This window comes from Mustela lutreola, chromosome Y (assembly GCF_030435805.1).
Source record: "Mustela lutreola isolate mMusLut2 chromosome Y, mMusLut2.pri, whole genome shotgun sequence".
NCBI lineage: Eukaryota > Metazoa > Chordata > Mammalia > Carnivora > Mustelidae > Mustela > Mustela lutreola.
This window is the reverse complement of record NC_081309.1, coordinates 1,396,140-1,417,056: the sequence shown is the minus strand read 5'-3', so window position 1 is coordinate 1,417,056 and position 20,917 is coordinate 1,396,140. Positions and strand designations below refer to the sequence as shown.

Below are 20,917 nucleotides of genomic sequence, written 5' to 3'. Positions count from 1 at the left end.
TTTTTTTTTTTTTTCCACAAAAGAATTAAAGAATGTGAGAACATAATATAAGGTTTAGTATTCAGACCACAGTCTGGGTCCAGGATGCCTACTATATCTCAAAATAGTATGGCAGGTAATTGGAGGTAGCAAATATAGGATTAGAAAGTGAGTGAAATTTAACATAGGATAAAGGCAGACCTTTCTCTGTAGCCTAAAACAGGTCTTTTTTTCTTGAGGACGTAAGACAGGAGGAAAAGGAATCAAACCTCTTATTTATTAGAGGAGCTACAATTAATCTTCTGTCTCATAACCTTGGATTTGGGATGCATTCCCTGTTTCTGGGATGGGACTGAACTCTTTGAATTATGACCTGAACAAAAGTATCGGTAGCCCATCATTTCCCAGGGGAAACAAGCCATGAACCATTGCCAAACCAGGACATGCCAACCTGCGTTAAGTCTTTATTAACAATTCCAATTCTAAAGAGTAGAAGGCAACCACAAAAAAAAGTTCTCAAAAGGATGTAAAGTTTATGTGCCTAGCCAGGCACATGTTTTGGCACAACTCGACGAGATCTGAAAGTAAACTGTTTGGGGTCTGGGGAGTCAGCGGATGGTGTAGCGTACATAGGGAACCTCGACATCCTCGCCAGTATCATCGTTGCAGCACAGCTCAAGCACCAGTGCCCGCACATGGTGGCCCAGCTTTCGTTTCGACACATGACTCACAATTTCTGTCATCCTGGGAAGAGAGAGGAGAGGGTCAGGGACATAACAGGGAAGAGAGGCATATGGCATTAAAGAAGGTAGGGAAAGCCATGAACATAAGCAGTAAGGTTTTCCACCCCTCACAGGGCTTTCCTTAGTCTGCCCTGTGGCCAACTCACGGCTGATCCAACCGTTCCTTGAGTTTGGTAGCTGGCATGAAAAAGGAGTACAACATGGATACACCTTGGGACAGCATGGTAATCTCTAATTTGTGCTCTGTCTGGAGAGGGTGGGAAGGACAGACATACAATGGTGTCATAGAAAAGGAGAATACAATCACCACCCCTAGGGGAAGTGAGTGTAGAAAGCCTCACCTTAAAGTAGTCAAGGAACTGTTTGAGAGTCATCTCTTTACCATTAGGCTGTATCCCCTGTACCTCAAAGCGATCCCACAATGTCCACTCTTGGTTATAGTACTGTAGGACAAAACACAGGGGAGTGGAAATATGGGTAACCCAGATGATCCTAGCCTAACCACTCAACTTCATTAAGACAGATCAATCATAACTTCCCTTTGTCCTAACCCTCCTGGGGCCCCATATCATTGTGTGCAAGCGATATTTTTATATTGACCTATGTGTCTACACAATAAGGCAAACCTGCTATCTTCTTCACACACCTTCCACTTCCATTACCTTCCTATTTAATATCGTCTAACTATCCTGAGCTTCTCATTACTTCTCAAAGATGCCAGTCACATTTGTACTTGGCACAATGCAAAAACTATATAATGAATGGACAAATGGTATACAGAGTATGACACCCAAACATACGAGCACCATCTACTATGAGTCAGTTGTCCAGAGATACACACACACGAACATGTACCCACTACACACTGCCTCATGCACTAATGGGCAAAACCAAAGGTTTTCATATAAGCAGGCCCCTACCTGGTGCCGAGGTGGGGCAAGGGGTTCAGAGAAGCTGAAGAAGGGCAGGGCCAAGTTCATAAAGCTGTTCTTGTAAGATTTAAGCTGCCGGTATCCCTGCACCACTTTATATAGCTCCAGACACACGAGGCCAACTATAGCTGCTGTAGTTGTGGCAATTGCAGGGATGATCTTCCCTGCAATCAGCTTGCTCTGCCAGAGAGAAGATGACCAGCAGAGGCCATCATTAGAGAGGTTCAGGGTCTGCAGAGGAGGACAAATGTGGGAGACTCACCCTTGGGAAAGGGTGAAAGCTTAAGCTCTATACTATCATTACCTTGTGCCGATCTGCCGGGGGAATATTATAATTTTCTGCTCGGAGGTTGGATGCAGCCACAATGAAATCCATATGAAAGTTGGTATTATCATCCTGTTGTGAATGAGAAGAGAGGACCAGTATGGAAGAGCGAGTTAGAGGAAAACAAGGTTTCTTGGCTACTCAAGATTCAACTATATTTGCACCTCAATTACATTGCAGACCAGCCAAGGAATCTGGCAGTCCTAATCCCAAAGAATCCTATGATGTATCAGCCCATACTCCTACTGTGTTGAGGGTCCCAACCCTCCCCAGCACCTTTTCAAAGTTGATAGGGTACATCTTGAACCCACGGAGCTTCTCTGGGCTGGGAAGCATGGCTCTGACCTCCTGTAGGCGGTTATCATCTGTACAAAGAGAGGGGCATGTTAGTCCTTTAAATTCCAGGCCAGGGTATAAGGAGAAAGGAGGACACTAGAATGGGGCAGAGATTTCAGACAGATCAAGGACCTGAATAGGAGACACACTGTGGGAAAGAGCTGCGGGAGCTGGGAAACATGGAGCATAAAATACTGCACACAAGAAAGAAAGATGTAGACAGGAGTAGGACCATAAAGAGAGATATAAATGGAGATGCTGAACAAAGATAATAGCAATAATAATGGATGTAGACAGTAACACTATTTAGAACAGGTAAGAGGCAGAAGCAGTCCAAGGGTCCATTCATCAATGGAAGGTTAATAAAGTCACGTGTCCACGCAAAGGGATATTTCTCAGCTATCAAAGAATGAAATCCACATACTTGAGATATGTATCTATAAGAATCCAACTTCCTAGACTCAGAAGATAGAGCAGTGGTTGCCAGAGCCTGGGCAGGAGACTGGGGAGTTATTTTAGTGTGGACAGATTTCTTACATGAAAGGTGAGAAAGTCCTAGAGATTTTTCACAACAGTGTTGATATATTGAATCCTGCTAAACAGAATACTGAAAAATAGGTAACACTGGGGACTCAAGGGTAGCTCCATTGGTTAGGTGTCTGCTTTTGGCTCAGGGATCTGGGATCAAGCCCCACAGGAACCTCCTTCTCCCTCCCCCTTGTCTGCTACTCCCCCTGCTGAACATGTGCATGCTCTCTCTCTGCCAAATAAATAAATTACTTTTTTTCTTATTTAAAGCATTTAACACTGTAAGTCTTCGGTATTTCTATTTTAACTTTAAACAAATGTAGGCTATGATACAAAGATAGGAGATTCTAAAGAGTGCCACAGACAGAAAGAGAGATGTGGATGAGAGAGAAAGGAAGAAAAGAGGGGAAGAAAATACGAGAAGCAACCATAGGGAAAAACAGGAAGAGGAGAGAAATGTGGACAGGATAAAATAAAAAAAGTAAGATGAATAAGAATAGCAGAGATAACAATTACACATGGAGGATGAGCTAGGAAGAAATACACACAGCATTGACAACTCTAGAGATACACAAAGAAACACAGAGAGGATCAAGAGAGATGAAGTATTTGGAAAAGAGCAGGATGGGGACAGATATACAGAGGAAAAAATGGAAAGATACATACAGGAAATAAACAAAATAGAGGGGGGACTTAGAGAGAATCGGACAGATAGAGGGAGATGGAAGCTGGGAGTTGGAAGGTAGTTACAGATGGTTAGATGAGGAGGAAGACCTTGAGAGGAAATGAAGACAGACATGGAGGTCAATACATACATTGAACATACATAACGGTGGAAGTTGAGGATATGGATGGGGATATCAAGAAGGAACTGACCCAGGGAAGACATCAAGGCAAACTAATTGCCATAGTCTGTAAAACAGAGGAAGAAGAAAATGGAGGAAAGAACAAAATGCAAACACACACACAGAAAGAAGATGTACAATTGATTCTGAGAGCCAGAATGGGAACAAGAAAAATGAGAAGAGAAAGGAGGAATACATGAAAGAATTTACTTTAACCACCCATCTTAACACTGGAGGAAACAAAGACCACAGGAAAGCATGGGTAAAACTCAGGCCTGGGAACTCAGGGCAGAGAAACCAGGACAACTAGTTAGAAGCATGGACATAAGATAAATGGAATGGTGCTCTGAGCCAATTGGATTAAGCACCCTCACCAGCAGAGGCACTGGTATTTTGAAGTTCCCTGTCAGAGACGTGGATCTTGACCCCAGACTTGGGGGTGAATTCAGGGATGTCCACAGACTGTAGAAGTATGGCCACAGCAGCTCGGTCCTGAGACCCCATCAGCCCATACGTCTGGGCAAAAAGATTGGCAGCAGCCATCACATAATCCAGATGCAGGGGCTAAAAGGCAAGATATGGACTAGTGAGCAGATCAGTCCTCACGCTGGAACCTCAAGCCTTCTTCTCAGCCACCACTTTCCACCTGATCCCAGGATACCCTAAGGGGTGACTTACATTGTTGACACTGAAGATAAGTGGGTGTGGACAACGTTTGGGCCCAGACCAGAATAGGGCTCCAGAGCCTGTAAGCTAAGAAGACAGAAAGCGTTTGAGGGATCAGGGCCTGAGAGGAGCCAATCCTGACTCCTCATCTCAGACCCAGACGTCCCAACTCACTATCCCTGGTCATTCACTATATATATATTTGTGTGTGTGTGTATATTTATATACATATATATGTATATAAAAGATACTGATAAATATTAATATATTTATCAGAATGTTAAGAATTCTCAGGCATTATATCAACTTCAATAACTTAATAAATACAAATTAATCCCCCAAACCTCCCAAGAATTAGGTCATCATTATTCACAGATGAGGATATTAAGATGCCAAGACAATATACATCATGGGCTCTAAGGTCAAATGAAGTTGGAAAGTGAACCGTTGTACTCTCTCTCTCTTTTTTAATGATTTATTTATTTTGAGGGGCAGGGCAGGAGGCAGAGGGAGATGGAGAAACAGTCTTAGGCTAAGTGAAATAAGTCAAACAGAAAGACAATTATCACATGGTTTCACTTATAATTGGAACATAGGGAATAGCATGGATGACATCAGGAGGAGAAGGAAGGGGGGAAATCAGAGGAGGAGATGAACCATAAGACACTGTGGACTTTGCAAATCAAACTGAGGTTTGTGTCGGGTGATGGGTATTACGGAAGGAATGCACTGCAGGGAGCACTGGGTGTTATATGCAAACAATCAGGCAACAGTACATCAAAAACTAATGATGTACTGTTTCCACCTGATCCCAGGATCATCATTATTTTGATGTACTGTACGGTGACTAACATAATATAATAAAAAAAGTTAAAATAAATAAATAAAATCTTAAAAAAATTGTAAAACTTAACACCCAAACAACAAATAACCTAATTAAAAAATGGGCAGAACACATGAATAGATATTTTTCCAAAAAAAAACATACAGACGGCCAACAGACACATGAAAAGATGTTCAACACCAGTCATCATCAGGGAAATGCAAATCAAAACTACAATGAGATATCATCCCACCTCCATCAAAACGGCTAAAATCAACTACATCAGAAACAACTTTTGGTAAAGCTGTGGAGAAAAAGGAACAATCAGGCATTGTTGATGGAAATGCAAAGTGGTGCCGCCCCTGGGGAAAAGTTTATGGAGTTTCCTCAGAAAGTTAAAAAGGGAACTACCCCATAAACTAGCAATTGCACTACTAGGTATTTACCCAAAGAATACAAAAATACTAATTCCAACTACATACATACAAACATACATACATACATACATGCAAACATACTAATGCTAATACTGATACATATTAGTATTATTACAGATACATATTAGTATAACACGAATACTAATACAAATTAGTATTATTATATATACATATTAGTATAACACTAATACTAATACATACAAATACTAATACTAATACTAAATCACAGCATTATCTACAATAGCCAAATTATTGAAACACCCAAGAGTTATTTAATGATAACTTCATAGATAGAAGATATGGTATATGTTTACAAGAGAATATTACTTGGCCATAAAAAGGAATGAAATCGTGCCCTTGGTAATGGCATGCATAGAGCTAGGGACTGTTAAGTTAATTGAATAAGTCAGAGAAAGACAAATACCCTATGATTTCAACATATGTGGAATTTAGTAGATGAGCAAAGTGGGTAAAAAGAGAGAGACAATAAAAAAAAAAGACTCTTAACTCTAGAGAACAAACTAATGGTTACCAGGGGCAATGGGGGGGTGGGTAAACAGGACATGGGGATAAAGGAGTGTATTTGTGATGAGTGCGTATCATGTGGAAGAGTAGAATACTCACTTTATTGTGCTCTTGAAACTAATACCACACTGCATGGCATATCTAACTATAATTAAATAAAAACTTAAAGATTTATTCATTTGAGAGGCGGAAGGGCAGAGGGAGAACCTTTTTTTTAAGATTTTATTTCGGTGTGAGAGAACACACAGTAGGGGGAGTGACAGTGTGGGTGTAGGTTGAGAAGGACTCCCCACAGAGCAGGGAGCCTCATGCAGAACTCCATCCCAGGTCCCTGAGATCATGACCTGAGCTACAGGAAAACACTTAAACAACTGAGCCACCTGGGTATCCCAAAGCACTTGTTTAGTTTTTCTTGAGGTCTTATAAAATGTTCTTGGTGTGCCTGCCATAGCTGAATTAGCTACAACAAGAGCTCTCAGAACACTACCTGCTTCTAGAAAATACATTCTGCCAAATGAACTCAGCAAGTATAGAATACCTGGTCAGGTGGAAAGTTGTGCAAAAGCTGGCAAATGTTGTTGGAGTACTGAGTGTGCCAGTGGTGGTAAGCCCAGGTCACACAGTCAGCCCAGGTCTGTGGCCGCTGTAGCACCAAGCTACGCTGCAAGGCCTCCAGCATTTCCAGTGGTTGGGTGCCTGCCAGGCGCAGTGTCCGTTCCACAAACTTGGAGTCTCTGACAGGAATCACAGCAAAAATGGGCAAAATTATACAGAGGCCATAAGAGAGGGCTTAACTACATGGAGAGCTGGTCCCGACTCTCCAGTGGCAGAAGGCCCATGGTAACATGTGGCTGGTGCTGAGCCATAGAGTGGTTACGGTATGCTTGACTAGGCAGAGAAGTGAGAGAACATTTGGATAGAATTACTCACGTGAGATACTGGTTGACATTTTCTGCTGGGTGCTTAAAGAGACCTTCAAACTCATCCCGAGCCCACTGCAGACAAAGCAAAGAGATTACAAGGGCCTGAAACGTAAAGTGGCCTTTTGTTGGCACTAGACTGGGTAGCTCAGTCAATTGAGCATCTGCCTTCAGCTCAGGTCATGATACCAGAGTTCTGTGATCAAGTCCCATACCAGGTTCTCTGCTCAGCGGGGAGGTTGTTTCTCCCTCTGCCTGCTCTCCCTCCCTCTGCCTGCTCTCTCTCTCTGACAAAAAAAAAAAAAAAAGTAAAATATATATATAAATAGATACATATATATTTAAAAAAGACAGACCATCAGTAAATGAAGCTATTAGGAAAAACATGGCGACCACAGAGAACAAAAGAAGAAACCCCTTAAATGGGGCTCCTCAAGCTTCTAACACATACCATCCCAATTTGAAAACCAATGACCTTGATCTGGGCAGTGGTTACACAAATATATATACATATCTTATTCTTACGCTAGGTATGCCCTAATCCAGATGTAGTATGTTTCAAGAAGAAAGAACGGAGCTCTCACCAAACACAAAACATGAATGATCCATACAGGTCAAGGGGACTGGACAGAGAATAAGATACAAGTTTTGCTCTCTGCAAATTATAAGGTCAGTAAATACAGTCCCTGGTGAAGTGATCTGGAATCTGGAGGTCCAGGTTCAAAGGCCGGCTCAGCCACAGTGCTGTGGCATACAAGGTAATGCCTTTATCTATGTATGTATCCTTATTCTGAAAATGTATTCTGTAAATGAAATATCTATAACTCATGGGTTGATATGTTGAAATGACTATAGACATACATATGTAAAGCTTACTTAGTGTCAAGCACTCTTTAAATGGTAAATACATTACAAAGCCTTGAGAGAAGTACTTCTCTCCTCCTATGTTACACATAAGGAATCGGAGATGTGAGGAGGTTCAGTTCAAGAGTCACATACTGAATTTATTTTAAGAGCAGTTTTATAGTCCTTCTGCATATGTGGCATGGCAATAGAGTAATTATCTAATAAAGGTTACAAGTATGGACACACCCACACGTATAGGTCTATAAACATACACAGTGTGTACATCTACATATGCATATACACATGGTGAGATGGAGACACATTTACACTTCGGTGTATTTATCAGTTTAAATACATCCAGTTGGTAACTGCTGGGTTGGAAGCAAGTAGTTCAAACTGTGTTCTGTTTCTGCTTAGCTTCCTCGTACTCCCGTACTCTAAAATATGGTCTTTTAAGGACGGCATTAAGAAGCATGACACCGAATTAATACATAATACAGTGGTCATCCTTGAGTTCAAAGAACACTGGAATTTGAGTTAGGAGCTGGGTATTGGTTAAGTAGGTATGTTTACTTTGTCCACTTAGATGATATGTACACCAATGTGTACACTGTGATAATTCTCTGCCTATGCTGAGATGCCAATTCTTAAACAATTGAATTAAACAATTCTTAATCAATTCTTTAGTGCAACAGTTAGGTAAATCCAAATATGGGCTAAATATTACAAGTAATTAAATAACTAGCAGAGATAATGCTAAGAAATTAATTTTTTAGCTGGAATATAATCTTCTCTATATATTATAATCTTTTATAAGGAATATAATCTTCAATATATATATAATAAACACAAGCTCACAACTTCATTTCTCATACAAATTAATAAAATACATTATATATTATATGAATATCCATCTCTGTGTTTACAAACTAAACATTTTTAAGTTAAAAGAAATGAATCATTTAGTAAAGCTTAGACTTTAGTAAAGCTTAGACATCTAAAGAGACTTGAAGAAAAGGTACATGTTAACTGAAACTTCCATCACCTGAATGATAAGTCTGGCGGCTGAGAGGCTGCCTAGGTGCCTGTCTCTCCTACCTCTCCCTCCCTCCAAAAGTGATCACCTGCAGTGTGTGTTCGATGGCATTAGGGAAGTTCTTCAGTGTGCAGATAGGGATGGACTTCTCAGGAGGGTCCTGGCTGGAGTTGTAGGACTCTGTCAGGAAGGGGATAACCACCTGCACATTGCCCTTGGTGCCCAGTGTGCCTGACTCCAGCAGTGGTTTACGGTAGTACACACAGCGGCGGTCCACGTACATGCCTTGAGAAGACGACAGGGGGTGATAACATTAGGATACGACAGGAGAACAGATACACCCCCAAACAGACACATATTACTCTGCCCTCGTCCTCACCCCCACCCCCAAACTCACGAGCATCCATATTGTCCAGGGCAGTCGCAATACCATCAAGGTTCTGAAAGAAGCTATCATCATAGATATGCTCTGTGTCAGGGCCAACACGATTCTGATGGCTCATTACCCGGATGTAAGGATTTATCTGGCGCACAGCTGCAACAGCTGTGTCAGATTTCATTTTCTGGGTAGAGATGGAGATGCAGCAGTCATTCATACATTCACCCAATAAACCGTTACAGAGTTGTTCTGACAACTGGTTTATCTAATGGTAGGCAAGATCTACACTCTGAGTTCAGGAGGCTCCCTGATTTAGCAGTAGTTTATGACAAATGTCACACGACTAGGAATTTCCTAAATTCCTAGGAAAACCCTAGGAATTTAAACTACATAAACCAAGTAGGAGACAATGCACCAGGTATCTGCAACATTTATTGCTTTTTGACTGAGAGCATCCAGAGTTGGGATGCCATTACCCAAATAAAGCCAAGGTCCTTGTACAATTATAAACAGTATCCTCTGAAAGCCAAGTCAGGTCACATTCTTCTTTTGCTCAAAAACCTCCACTAGCTCTCACTTTCTCTTAGGGTATGAGCTGGCCCATGTTACTTCTATAACCTCATCTCCTACCATGGTCCCTTCTGAATGACCACTCTGTTCCTTACACAATGAGTGATATTCCAACATCAGAATTTTGCTCAGGCTGTTGCCTTTACCCAATACACTCCTTCCTGAATTACCTTCTCATTCTCCTCTATCATCCAAGGAAGGAAATGCCACCCTTCCGCTGAGGACTTCCTTTATCACAGTGTAAACCGCTCTCTATGGCCCTTCCATCTCATCCTGGTTTTTCATGTTTCATTGTACCTTCTTAACACCAGCCGTGTAGTTGGCTATTGTAAATTACTGTTCATTGCAATCATCCTCAAATATGAGGATCTTAAGAAGAACAGCTGCTATGTTGGATTACAGCGACCAGGTTTTCAAGTATTAGGAATTTAAACTACCTCAAAAACTAATGACGTACTGTATAGTGACTAACAATTAAAAAAAAAATTAAACTGGTAAATTTTTGTTATTATTAGTTGATTTGAAAATGTAATGATTCCATTACGTAGTATAAATATAAACATGAAAAATGTTTTCCAATACAAAAATGTCAGTCACAAATCCCAAATTATACGTACATATTTGCAAATGTTTTAAGTTATTGAATCTCTTAAGAGGCAGCTGGATTCTCTTCTCTACCACATTTAATCTGTTAAACCTTTCACACAATATTTTAATAGCATTTTAAAGAAATACTCAGTTTCACACAATATTTTAATAGTATTTTCAGATAATCATGGATTCTAAAAAAAAAAAAAAAAATTAAAACCTGAGAAATAACGTTTTAAAGTGTAGTTGCAAGGTAAGATCTTCAATCTATACCAGTATCTACTGGTTTTGCATTTTGAATGGATCCTTAGGTATTTATGTCTTTTGTACCATTTCGTACTTGTTCGTTTGAAAAAAAAAAAAAAAAAAAAAGTGTTTCTGAGTTAGAGATGCCTTCCTAAAGTAGCATGGAAATTTCTACTGACAAAGTAAGAGTAAAAAGGCAAATGATGTCTTGCTAGTCTTAAAACAATTATGACCTTGGGGACTTGATAAAAAGTGTTGTGGACCTCCAGACTTTTCTCACTAGACAAGGGCAGAAAGATCTTCTTTGCTATGTAATGTATTTCAAATAATCTACGGCAGTGCAGAGTAGCAGGATGACAAAATGAAACAAATCCCTGAGTTAGGCAAAAATAACAGAAGACTGTTCATATTGATCCTTCCATATACCTAGCTTCCATAGTCCTACATTAGCAGCTACCAAAGATATATAGAGAAAAAAAAGAAAAAGTGGGGTTAGGTATAAAATGATGAATGACATGAAAAGACATGGTAAGTATTCAAATATCTTTGGAAAGAATGAGTGGTAGAAAAAGAGAGAGAAGAGAAAAGCAGAAAGATAGAGGCAAAAAGACCTAAGCTATTAAGCTTAAGGACAAGAAAGGAGAAAAGAGAGAGAAGCAACAAGAAAGGAGAAAAGAGAGAGAAGCAGCTCATCCAGTTACCAGGTATACAGACTCACCGTGACATCCCAGGGCCGGAACAGAAACTGTCGGTTGAGATTGGACTTCTCAATGGTGTCCATGTCTGTAACAGTGATTGCCCCATTCTCCCCACAGCCTAGGCCAATCATGGCAAAGTTCTTGAGGAGTTCACAGCCAATGGCCCCTGCACCCACCTGAGAGGTTACCAAGAAGAGAGACACAAAGTGTGAAAGAGAAGAAAAGAAACCTGTTAGTCCTCACTACCCCTGAAGATACATAGAGGGTAAGGGGGTCCTGTATTACATATTCAAATCCTAGAGCCATAAACACCCACTGTCATCTAAGAAAGGAGGCCCCAGATGGGGGAATAAAGGCACATTATGAGGCTTTTCCGAGTATGAAGAAAAAGGAGAAAGGGCAGAGATGAGGGCAAAAAACCCCACAAAATACAAAAAAAAAAAAAAAAAAAAAAAAAAACCAATTAACTTTAACTGCCTTAGTGAGGCAGGAGCCTCTAGAAAAGATTGGCCAGAGGCAAGTCAAGATGATGGAGCTGGTGCCCCAAGGCATCACTCACCAAGAAGTAATTTTGCTTGCCCAGCTTCTCTTGCAGGTCTGAGCCAAATACAGCCACCTGCCCATCATAACGGCTCTGGCACTGTGTCATGTGAAGGGAAGAGGATCAGAGATGAGCTGCCATGCAGAGACCCAAAATAACACCTACCCATGGGGTCCCTTCACATACCGGGCGACATCTGTCCTCTGTGAGGGCCTGTCTGTCCTCAGGGAGACACTCAAGTGCATCAAAGTACAGCCACTGCATAATAGGTGTAAACTTCCCAGAGCAAGCCTGGGAAGGATGGTAAGAAATGGGAGGTCATCAGTGCTTAATAGGAATCTGACCCAGATGGACAGCCAGTACTGGAATCAGGAGGGCACCTGGCCTGTCCTCAGCTCTGCCCTTCTTTAACCACACTGACCTTCATAACTTCCTGGGCAGCCAAGCCCCCAATAAAGGCGTTTATGGGTGCCAGATCCCCAGCAGCCACATATGAGAGTTTTCTAATGAGGTCCTCATCCAGGGGGTCCTGCTGCACCACTGGCAGGGCTCGGGCATTCACAGCCTGGGCTAAGGCCACCAGTGCTGTTGCATCCTCCTGGAAAGGCAAAGAGATCCAAGAAAGGACCAGTCAGGCCAATAGTGGGAATGAGACAGGGAGACAGTAGATGGGAGAGCAGGGGAGGCTTTGGGCCAAAAATGCAGGCGGGCTTGCCCACTCATCCTACCTCATTGTGGGGCCGAGGAGACCGACCATGCTGAGCACAGAAGCGGTGCAGGGCCTGGAAGCCAATGTGCAGCTGACCAGGGCGAGAAAACTTGGAAAAATCCGTTATCACAAAGTCTGGCTCCGCCAGTGAGACTAGCAAAGATTTCTGTGGAGAGAGGGATATCAGCACCAGAGACATGAAAATCCTAGAGCTGTAGAACCCTATACCCACCTCCACACATACTTACAAAGCTGATCTTCTTAGGTACTTTAACCTGACTGACAATGCCTCCCCGGGTGTACTCAGAGAAGCTAGAAGTGTCACAGATACTAAAGGTATAGGGACCTAAGGGAGGAAAAGAACAGAGTGTCTGTTACTTCAATGACCATTCCTCTTAGCCCCACCACAGAGAATCAATAGCACCATCAAAACAAGAATGAAAATTCCATCTTGACCCAGTCTACACCAAAACTAACTATTCAAAATACAACACGGAGGGCAAACAAACAAACACAAAATAAGTCAAGTAGCTTAATATGCACCTAACTGGAGTTCTGGGAAGTCCCAGAGGATGGGGAGGGTAGGGAAGGGGAGGGAAGAAGAAAGTGTAATATTTTGAAAAACTATGCCCAGTAATTTTCCAAACCTGATACCACTGTAAGCCCACAAATAATGTTAAATAAACCCAAACAAAAGAAACTGGAGAAAAATGCACTAAGGTGCATTGTCATGATCGCATACGTTGTTTATCGTTAGTGGTAGAGAAAATAAGAACATTACATACATAAGGAACAAGGAAAAGAATGAAAGCATACTTCTGGTGGAAAAACATGGAAGCAAAAAATACAGCAACATCTTTCAAAAGAAAAGAAAAAAAAAAAAAACATCAAATCAGAATTTGAAATTCCACAAAAATGTCTTTCAAAAACACAGGCAAAGTAAAGAAAATTTAAATCACCGGCTAACTAGAAGAATTACCACATCAAATCTCATGAGTACAACAAATGGTAAAGGGCATCCCTCAGGTAGAAAGAAAACTATACTAGATGTAAAAACTGGATTTTAAATTAAAATAATTTTTTTAGACTATTAGGCTCAGACCTGAAGAGAAGAGAAAATATAAAATGGATGAAAAGAAAAAACTTTTAATTCCTTCAAGTCTCTCTCTCTTTTTCTAAGGTTTTATTTATTTGACAGAGAGATCACAAGTAGGCAGAGAGGCAAGCAGAGAGAGAGAGGGGAAAGCAGAGAGTCCAATAGGGTCTCAATCCCAGGACTCTGACATCATGACCTGAGCTCAGTGCTAAGCCCACTGAGGCACCCAGGCGCCCCACAAGGGTCTTTAAAGCAACAGGTTTTAAATCCAAGCAAAGGTAGTGAGAAGTTTATGACAGACCTAACATACACATGGGGAATCAGGAACTGGGAATATACTGTTGTAAGGCTGTTTTTTGTTTTTTGTTTTTTTTCACATGAGGTGATAAAGTGTTACTTAGAGACTATACACTAAATATACATGAAGTTCTGTATTATAAATTCTAATGCAAACAGAAAGAGATACAGTGAACAACTCAGCAGGAAATATAATCAACATTAGTGGCATAAACTTCTGCCTCTATAGTTCAGCGCACATCTATTTGGTAAGGTCCCATGGACACATCTCTCCTAAGTGTTAGCTCAGGTTTTGAAGGGCATGTCTTCTTGGCCTTTGATCTAATTCATGCTACAGTTATTTGTCAAATTTTGGCCTCTCGATCAGCCCACGGCACTCCCTTTGGTCCAGGCAGTCACTTCTTGTGCCCAGCTTTGACATACCCAGGACTGTGATCTCTATGGGGTAGGTATCATTGAGTTCATTCATGCCCTGGACTTCTGTGAAGGAGACAAAGTCACCGCTCTCAAATCCATGCCGGGCATCATCCAGGCAGGTGACAACACCTGGGCTATCCTAGTGGAAAGAAAAGTAAGCCTCAGGGGTAGGCTCAGGTTACCATGAGGAGACAGAGAGAATTACTGCTGCCCACCTGCCTGCCAGAACCCTTGGGGATGATCTCCTTACCTTTGTAACCATAGATACCATAGCACTGAGAGGCTGTTCCCCATTGGAATCTGTAAGGATCATTTCCTCTCCAAAGTCACAGAACAGCTGCCTGTAGGAGACAACAAGGCTAGAGCCTAAAACCCATGCATCCAGTAACTCTATGTGTCCTTCAAGATGCAGTGAGTAACTGCTAAGCAAACTCAGTCCCTTACTGCTGGCAATCAGATGGCACTCATGCCAAGTAAGGAAAGCTAAATTTACAGAATCAAAACCTAGGCTTGGCTTGGCTGGGAGTAGTATGAGTTCAGTGGGAGCAAAAGGATCTTGCCTGGGCCTGGCAGGTGCTTGGGAGAAAGTGAGAGGCAGGCACTCACCCAAACAGGCCACGTGTGTCTGCCACGACCAGCTTGATTCCATGGCTATGGCAGAACTCACCCACCTGCAGCTGGTCCTCCAAGGGAGTGTTGGTGAGGACCACCACCTATACAGAGAAGGAGGATCATACAGAAGGCTTGGCAGTGGGGTGCAGGAGAGTTACGATAATAAAGGAGATACGCAGACTGGGGTGGGAGAAGCGTCATGCAGTCCAGCACTGGTGGGCTGTCAGAATTTTAAACTTTGTCTTCTATTTATAAAGTATCTATCTGTGTCATGCTCCGTGAGAGCAAGCTCACTGATGGGAAACAGGAATCCCCAGACTCAGATAAGAAAAGTAAAGAGGTCCTGAAAAGACCAACAAACTCTTTTATTTGGCAAACACAAAACCCTGCTTTCACACCGCCTAACAGTAGCAGGGGAGACAGAAATGAATCATACTCTGGTCCCAAAGTCTGAGTTTATACCCCCATATTCCACCCTCACTTTCTTCAATTAAAAATTAAATAAAACACTTGCTCAGATCTGGTCTGTGGGGATTTGTGTCTGTTGTTCCCTAGTCCTATACCAGGAATTCCACTACCCCTCTCCTCTGGGAAACCCTACACAAGTATATCAGTACCCACAGTCCCCTCTTTCCGGTCTAGCTGTTTAACAAACACACATTTGGAACACCCTTTGTGACAACTGCTCTTCTAAGTATTTAACCATCGCAAAAACTTTGAAGTCATTGTTGCTATCATTCCCATTCTACAGACACAAAAATAAAGACAGATAAACTAATTTTCTTGTTCACTGCCAGGCAACTGCAAGAGCGAGATACCCACCCACCAAGGTATATTGCCTTCAGAGTTCAATGTTCACAAACACTGTATCACAGTATTTGGCCATTCCTTCCATTCTGAAAAGCTGTGAGCTCCCCCAGGACAGTGTCCAGGATCTAATTCCTGCCTACATCCCTGAGGCTCCCCCCATGAAACCTAAACACTGGGATAGCCTATTTAGTAAATCCTCAATAGACCAATCAGAAACAGAATCCGACAAAAGTAGGCAAGAAGCACGATGCAGCAAGGTACCTGGAAACCACTAAGGAATTCCTCAGTGAGGGCCCCAGTATAGGTGGTGACTGGCACATAGCTGTTGAGCTCAGCAAGGCGGGGCTGTGAGACCTCAGCCCGGTTTTTACCAATGTCCTCTTCCCTCAGGTAGAACTACAACAGGGTATAGGAAGGGAAGTAAATGCAAAACTCAAGGGGGAGGGTGGTATCTTGGCAAAGGTAGTAAAGGAGCCAGGAAGAGTTAGGTACCTGGGACGAGAGGTCAGCCCATTGGGCAGTGCCCTGGTCATGCAGGATGACAGCTTTGACCCCGCCAAGGATAAGATTTTTGGCAATTTCCACCCCTAGGCCCCGGAGGCCTGATACCAGTACACTGGATGTCTGGAGATGCTTCATTGCCTCATGGCCAAGCACATACCTGCCAGGTCGGGGGAGAGTCTGGGTCAGGACTTGACCCACTCAACACCATCTTTTCTGTGTCCTTTCCCACTCCACATCCCCATACTTAGCCAGACTTACAGCTGTCGGGAGTAAAGAGCCTCATCTATGTCTGTTTCACTCTCTTTTTTTGGCATTCCCTAGGAATGAAGAGGGGAAAAAAGTGTTCCATGGCTTAGCTAGAAAGGAGCTTAAATAGTTAACAAACTGCACTCTCTTGCCAACCACCTGCACCCCACCTATGAGTCTTTAAGGAGCAGATACTCACGTTGGTTGGTCCCGAGGGCACTTTAAACATTACTGAACAGGCAGAAGAGCAGTCAGAACTCGGTGTGGGATCAGACCCAGGCACACAGCATTTCTTGGCTAGTGGCGAGCTGGACATCTGAAAGAAAGGGCAAGAGGTGAGCCCTCTGTGGTGGGTAGCCTTTCTTCTTGGTGGCATGTTTGGAGGAGGGAAGGCCTTAACTACTAGCAGCCCTTTGTAAATAAGAGAAAGATAAAGAAGACCTGCTACGTGTTGGGGCTGCTGTGAGGAAGTAAAAGATCAGGCAAACTCAGATGCAGGTGCAGGGTGGTTGGTAAGAGAGTGCCAGTTTTAACTTTTAAGTTCCATTCCTGCTAACCCCCAGCATGCCTCCCTCACTCCCCATTCCAAGGGAATGCGAAAAAAAAAAAAAAAAGGAAGGAAGGAAGGAAGGAAGGAAGGACGAAAGAAAGAAAGAAAGAAAGAAGAAAGAAAGAAAGAGAGAGAAAAGAAAAGAAAAGAAAAGAAAAGAAAAGAAAAGAAAAGAAAAGAAAAGAAAAGATGGTACAGGCCGAAAGGACTGAGAAGAGGCTAGCTAGAATCTGAAGTTGTCTGGTCAGTCAGTAACTCTGAGCATACAGAGTCAGTAGATGCTGAGAGCGCAATCTACTCTGGTGGAAATCATGGGGAAGGGGATATCTGATAATGGTAAGGGATCCCACGAAGCAGAAAGCAGAAGGTGAGGGCTCCTGAGGGAACATGTGAAAGGCTCTCAGGGCAGACTAAAATGTGTGACATGCATTCAAGGGACCCCCAGTGAAGCCGAAAATCTGACAGGGCAGCTGCTGACTTTGAATTCACAGACAGGCAGGCCTAGGATGAGGCTGGGAAGACTTGTTCCGGGAAGAGGCGGTTAGGACCAAAATCTATATGGGCAGATGCTTACGGGAGTGAAGGCAGCACTGGGAGAATCCTCTGATGGAGGACAGCTTTGCACAAACAGTTCCTGTGTGATGTTTGCCAGTGACGAGGCTCAGAGGGAAGATAGTTCAGGGTTATCTGGAAAGAATACTGGGGCCATAAAAAAAAGGAGGTTCTTCAAAAGTAGATACTAAGGGCTTGTCACTTAATGGCAATGTGGGGCCCAATGAAGTTTCTGATGGATGATGCTAAGGTTTGAGGAGTTGGGGAGGGGGGGCATTAAGTACAAATGCTGGGTCTAGAAGGGGATGCAGAAAGGAAGACGTCTTTAGGATTGGGTAGTAAAATCGAATGTTAAAACAAAGCCACACATATCTGAATAGAAACGCTGGATCCGGAGGATCTCTGACAGAAGAAGCTGTAATCAGAGATGTGAGGAGGGAGTCTCTGACAGAGAGCCAGGCCTCGATGCTCTGCAGAGTCTCTTTTTCTTTTTTTTTTAGCTTTGCAAGGGGACTGGAAAGACGAGGTCAGAAAGCGATGGGCTGTCTGAAAACAAAATGCTACAAAAAACCTTTTCTGGGGGAAATGAAAGTCAGATAGAAATTCGGAGGGCGCGGTCTGGTCCCTTTGGAGGCTGAGAGAACTGCTGGTGGACTAATGGATAACTTTGGTTTAACCCTGAATGGCATATGTTCACTAGGTACGTTCGAACTGCTGCTGACTTTAGCCGCTATGTCAGCAAAGGAATGAGATTTGTGTCTGACCTGAAACCTAACTTAAAAGCTGGTACCGGGCCTCGGGAAACACTAGGTCACATTTTAAAAAACAAATGTGGGCCCCGCCCCAGGATCAACCCATCCGCTGGCACTACAGAGACCCAGCTCAGGCCCTGGCAAAGTCCCCAGAAAATCAAGCCCTCGGCGCGGGAGGCGCCTTCAAAGGCCCTTAGTTACCAGCACCGCCTCCACCGGTCGCCCCGGAGCCCACTCCTCCTGCAGCGGAAGCCAGGCCCAGCCGCCGCTCTCCTTTTCCAACTCCTCCCCCACGGACTGGCTAGCGGAGAGTCGCACTGTCACAGCCTTCCCCGTCTCCTGGCAGTCCCTTCCACGAACGACGCCTCCTTTACCTCAACCGCCGAAACAAGATGGCAGCCGCTGAGCCCGAGGCTCAAAGGAGTCGTTTGGTTCTACTCCCGTCGCGCCTGATAGTGAATCACGTATGACGTCAGCAGCCTTTGTGCGACTCAGTATGCCTGCTGCAGGCTGCAGGCCGGAGGCGCGCGACTCCGTCTGGTGGCTGCCTCCGGTAAAATGGGTATAATTTAGGATACACATAATTCCGGCGCTGAAGAGCTCCGGGAAAAGAGCAAAGTTCACGTAAAGCTGCCGTGTTTTGCTCACGAATTAAGCATGACACTGCCTAACACAGAATTCAGATCAAGTCAGTGCCGAAAATTCGACCGAGCAGGCAGGCGAAAAACTGAAGCCGTGATAGAGGTTCCCACAATGACTCAGGTTTTGAAGAGCTGTGAAATTCAAGACTAAAATTTCCAATCTGCTGTCAGAAAATTTCCACTCCACCCCTTGAACTGCACACTTGACTACAGACCAGTGCCTCACTTTCCCCTTCTGAACAACTGTGATAACAACATCTGTCACGTTAGCTCAATGTGAGTCATAACATTTGAATATAATAAAATGAAAAGTACAGTGTTACCTAAAAACTTTACATCATTGTCTTATATACCGTATACATCAAATGGTACTTTTGTATTTTTTAATGTAAAACTCTTTTTTTTTTTTTCATGCTCACAAAGAATTATTTATGGTGAGGATGTACCCAGTCATTGAAGGAGCAGGAGGCTGGCTGAGGACAAAGCAAATTCTGGCGCCTTGCACCCCCCCTTCACCCGCTCCCCTCCATATGTGTAGCATTCCTCAGGCACCCCTGACTGCCATAAAACGATAAATAGTTAACTTGCAGAGATCACAGTCCTGCAAGGTAGGAGTCTCCCTTGGTTTGCAAATGTCCTTGAGCTTTACAACAAAGAAGTTACCTTATCAATAGGCCCAATGTCACCCTCCCCTCCATGAAAAACGGAAGGAGGTGGAGGTAGAAGGAAAAGTAAATAAAGTTAAATTTCTTCTAAACCTAAATCTCATTAACAAGGATGCTTGATAGCAGGAATGTAACATTCCACCAGGAGACTCCCAATTGTCTTTACTTGATAGTAACCAGGCCTTCAATATCCTGATAGTGCTTTTTTTCCGCATGCGTGGGCTAACCGGCCAGTTCTGCTTCTGTAAGATTGCTTTGTCTGCTTTCCCATTCCGGTCCCCTGACCCAATCCACTGACGCCAAGTATGCCTGTTCAAACTGTCAATCAATCCGCTCAGCCCCACCTGAAACTTGTTTGTATCTGTCTATAAAAATCGTGCACCGACCCAGCTCTGGACCTCTCGGCATTATGGGCAACGAGCAGCGCAGAGGTCCAGGTTCGAACCTGCAATAAACGACCCTTGCTGATTGGCTTTGACTCTCTGGTGGTCTTTTAAGGTGGGGGTAATACTCTATTGGCATTTCATCATCTGAGCAACCTTCGCTCCTAGGCATTGTATCATTGTAAGGCCTTGAAACACACCTTCTGAGGATACTGGAAAGCAAAGTGATCAATGTTATCAGTGTCCATTAAACAAGAAACACAGATACTAACTAGACCATCAAAGGCACCACGAAGTAACAAAACTCAAGGCACAGGATAAGTACACAATACATTTCTGATGAATAATAAGAAATGTCATATTGACTGATTGCTACTAGATGACAAACCCTGTATCGAAAATATATTTCCATTAAGGACCTCAGGGAAACATTTGATAAAATTAACCCTAAAAAAACTTCTGGCCCCAGGCTTTTCCCTGTGGAAATTGTGATTAACAAGGCAATCTCTTTATCTGTCATAGGTCTATTCAAATTTTCTATTTAAAAAAAAAAAAAAACGTTTCCAGTGGCTTGTGTTTTTCTAGTAATTTGGATATTTAATCTACGTTAAGAAATTTGTGGACATTTGGATTTGTTTTTCCTGACAATAAGTGATTTGGAGCATCTTTTCATGTGTCTGTTGTATATTTATGTATCTTCTTTGGGGAAAAAAAATCTCT

At 42.9% G+C, this 20,917-nt stretch overlaps 1 protein-coding gene across 1 annotated transcript; it reads right to left on the bottom strand.

The window, feature by feature from the left end:
* Window positions 1-430: 430 nt before the first annotated feature.
* LOC131822486 (ubiquitin-like modifier-activating enzyme 1) lies at window positions 431-18,935 on the bottom strand. Its single transcript, XM_059158799.1, has 27 exons — window positions 18,710-18,935; window positions 17,779-17,903; window positions 16,854-16,970; window positions 16,667-16,725; window positions 16,397-16,565; window positions 16,166-16,300; window positions 15,089-15,195; window positions 14,733-14,823; window positions 14,489-14,621; window positions 12,921-13,018; window positions 12,692-12,838; window positions 12,385-12,561; window positions 12,150-12,254; window positions 11,982-12,062; window positions 11,443-11,598; window positions 9,339-9,504; window positions 9,030-9,226; window positions 7,070-7,134; window positions 6,678-6,873; window positions 4,367-4,441; window positions 4,063-4,252; window positions 2,256-2,344; window positions 1,959-2,051; window positions 1,643-1,834; window positions 1,064-1,165; window positions 869-969; window positions 431-723 (listed from the first exon to the last, which is right to left on the bottom strand). The coding sequence occupies exons 3-27, from the start codon at window positions 16,968-16,970 to the stop codon at window positions 588-590; spliced, it is 3,177 nt and encodes a 1,058-aa protein (XP_059014782.1). The 5' UTR covers window positions 17,779-17,903; window positions 18,710-18,935; the 3' UTR covers window positions 431-587.
* Between the last annotated feature and the right edge of the window lie 1,982 nt (window positions 18,936-20,917).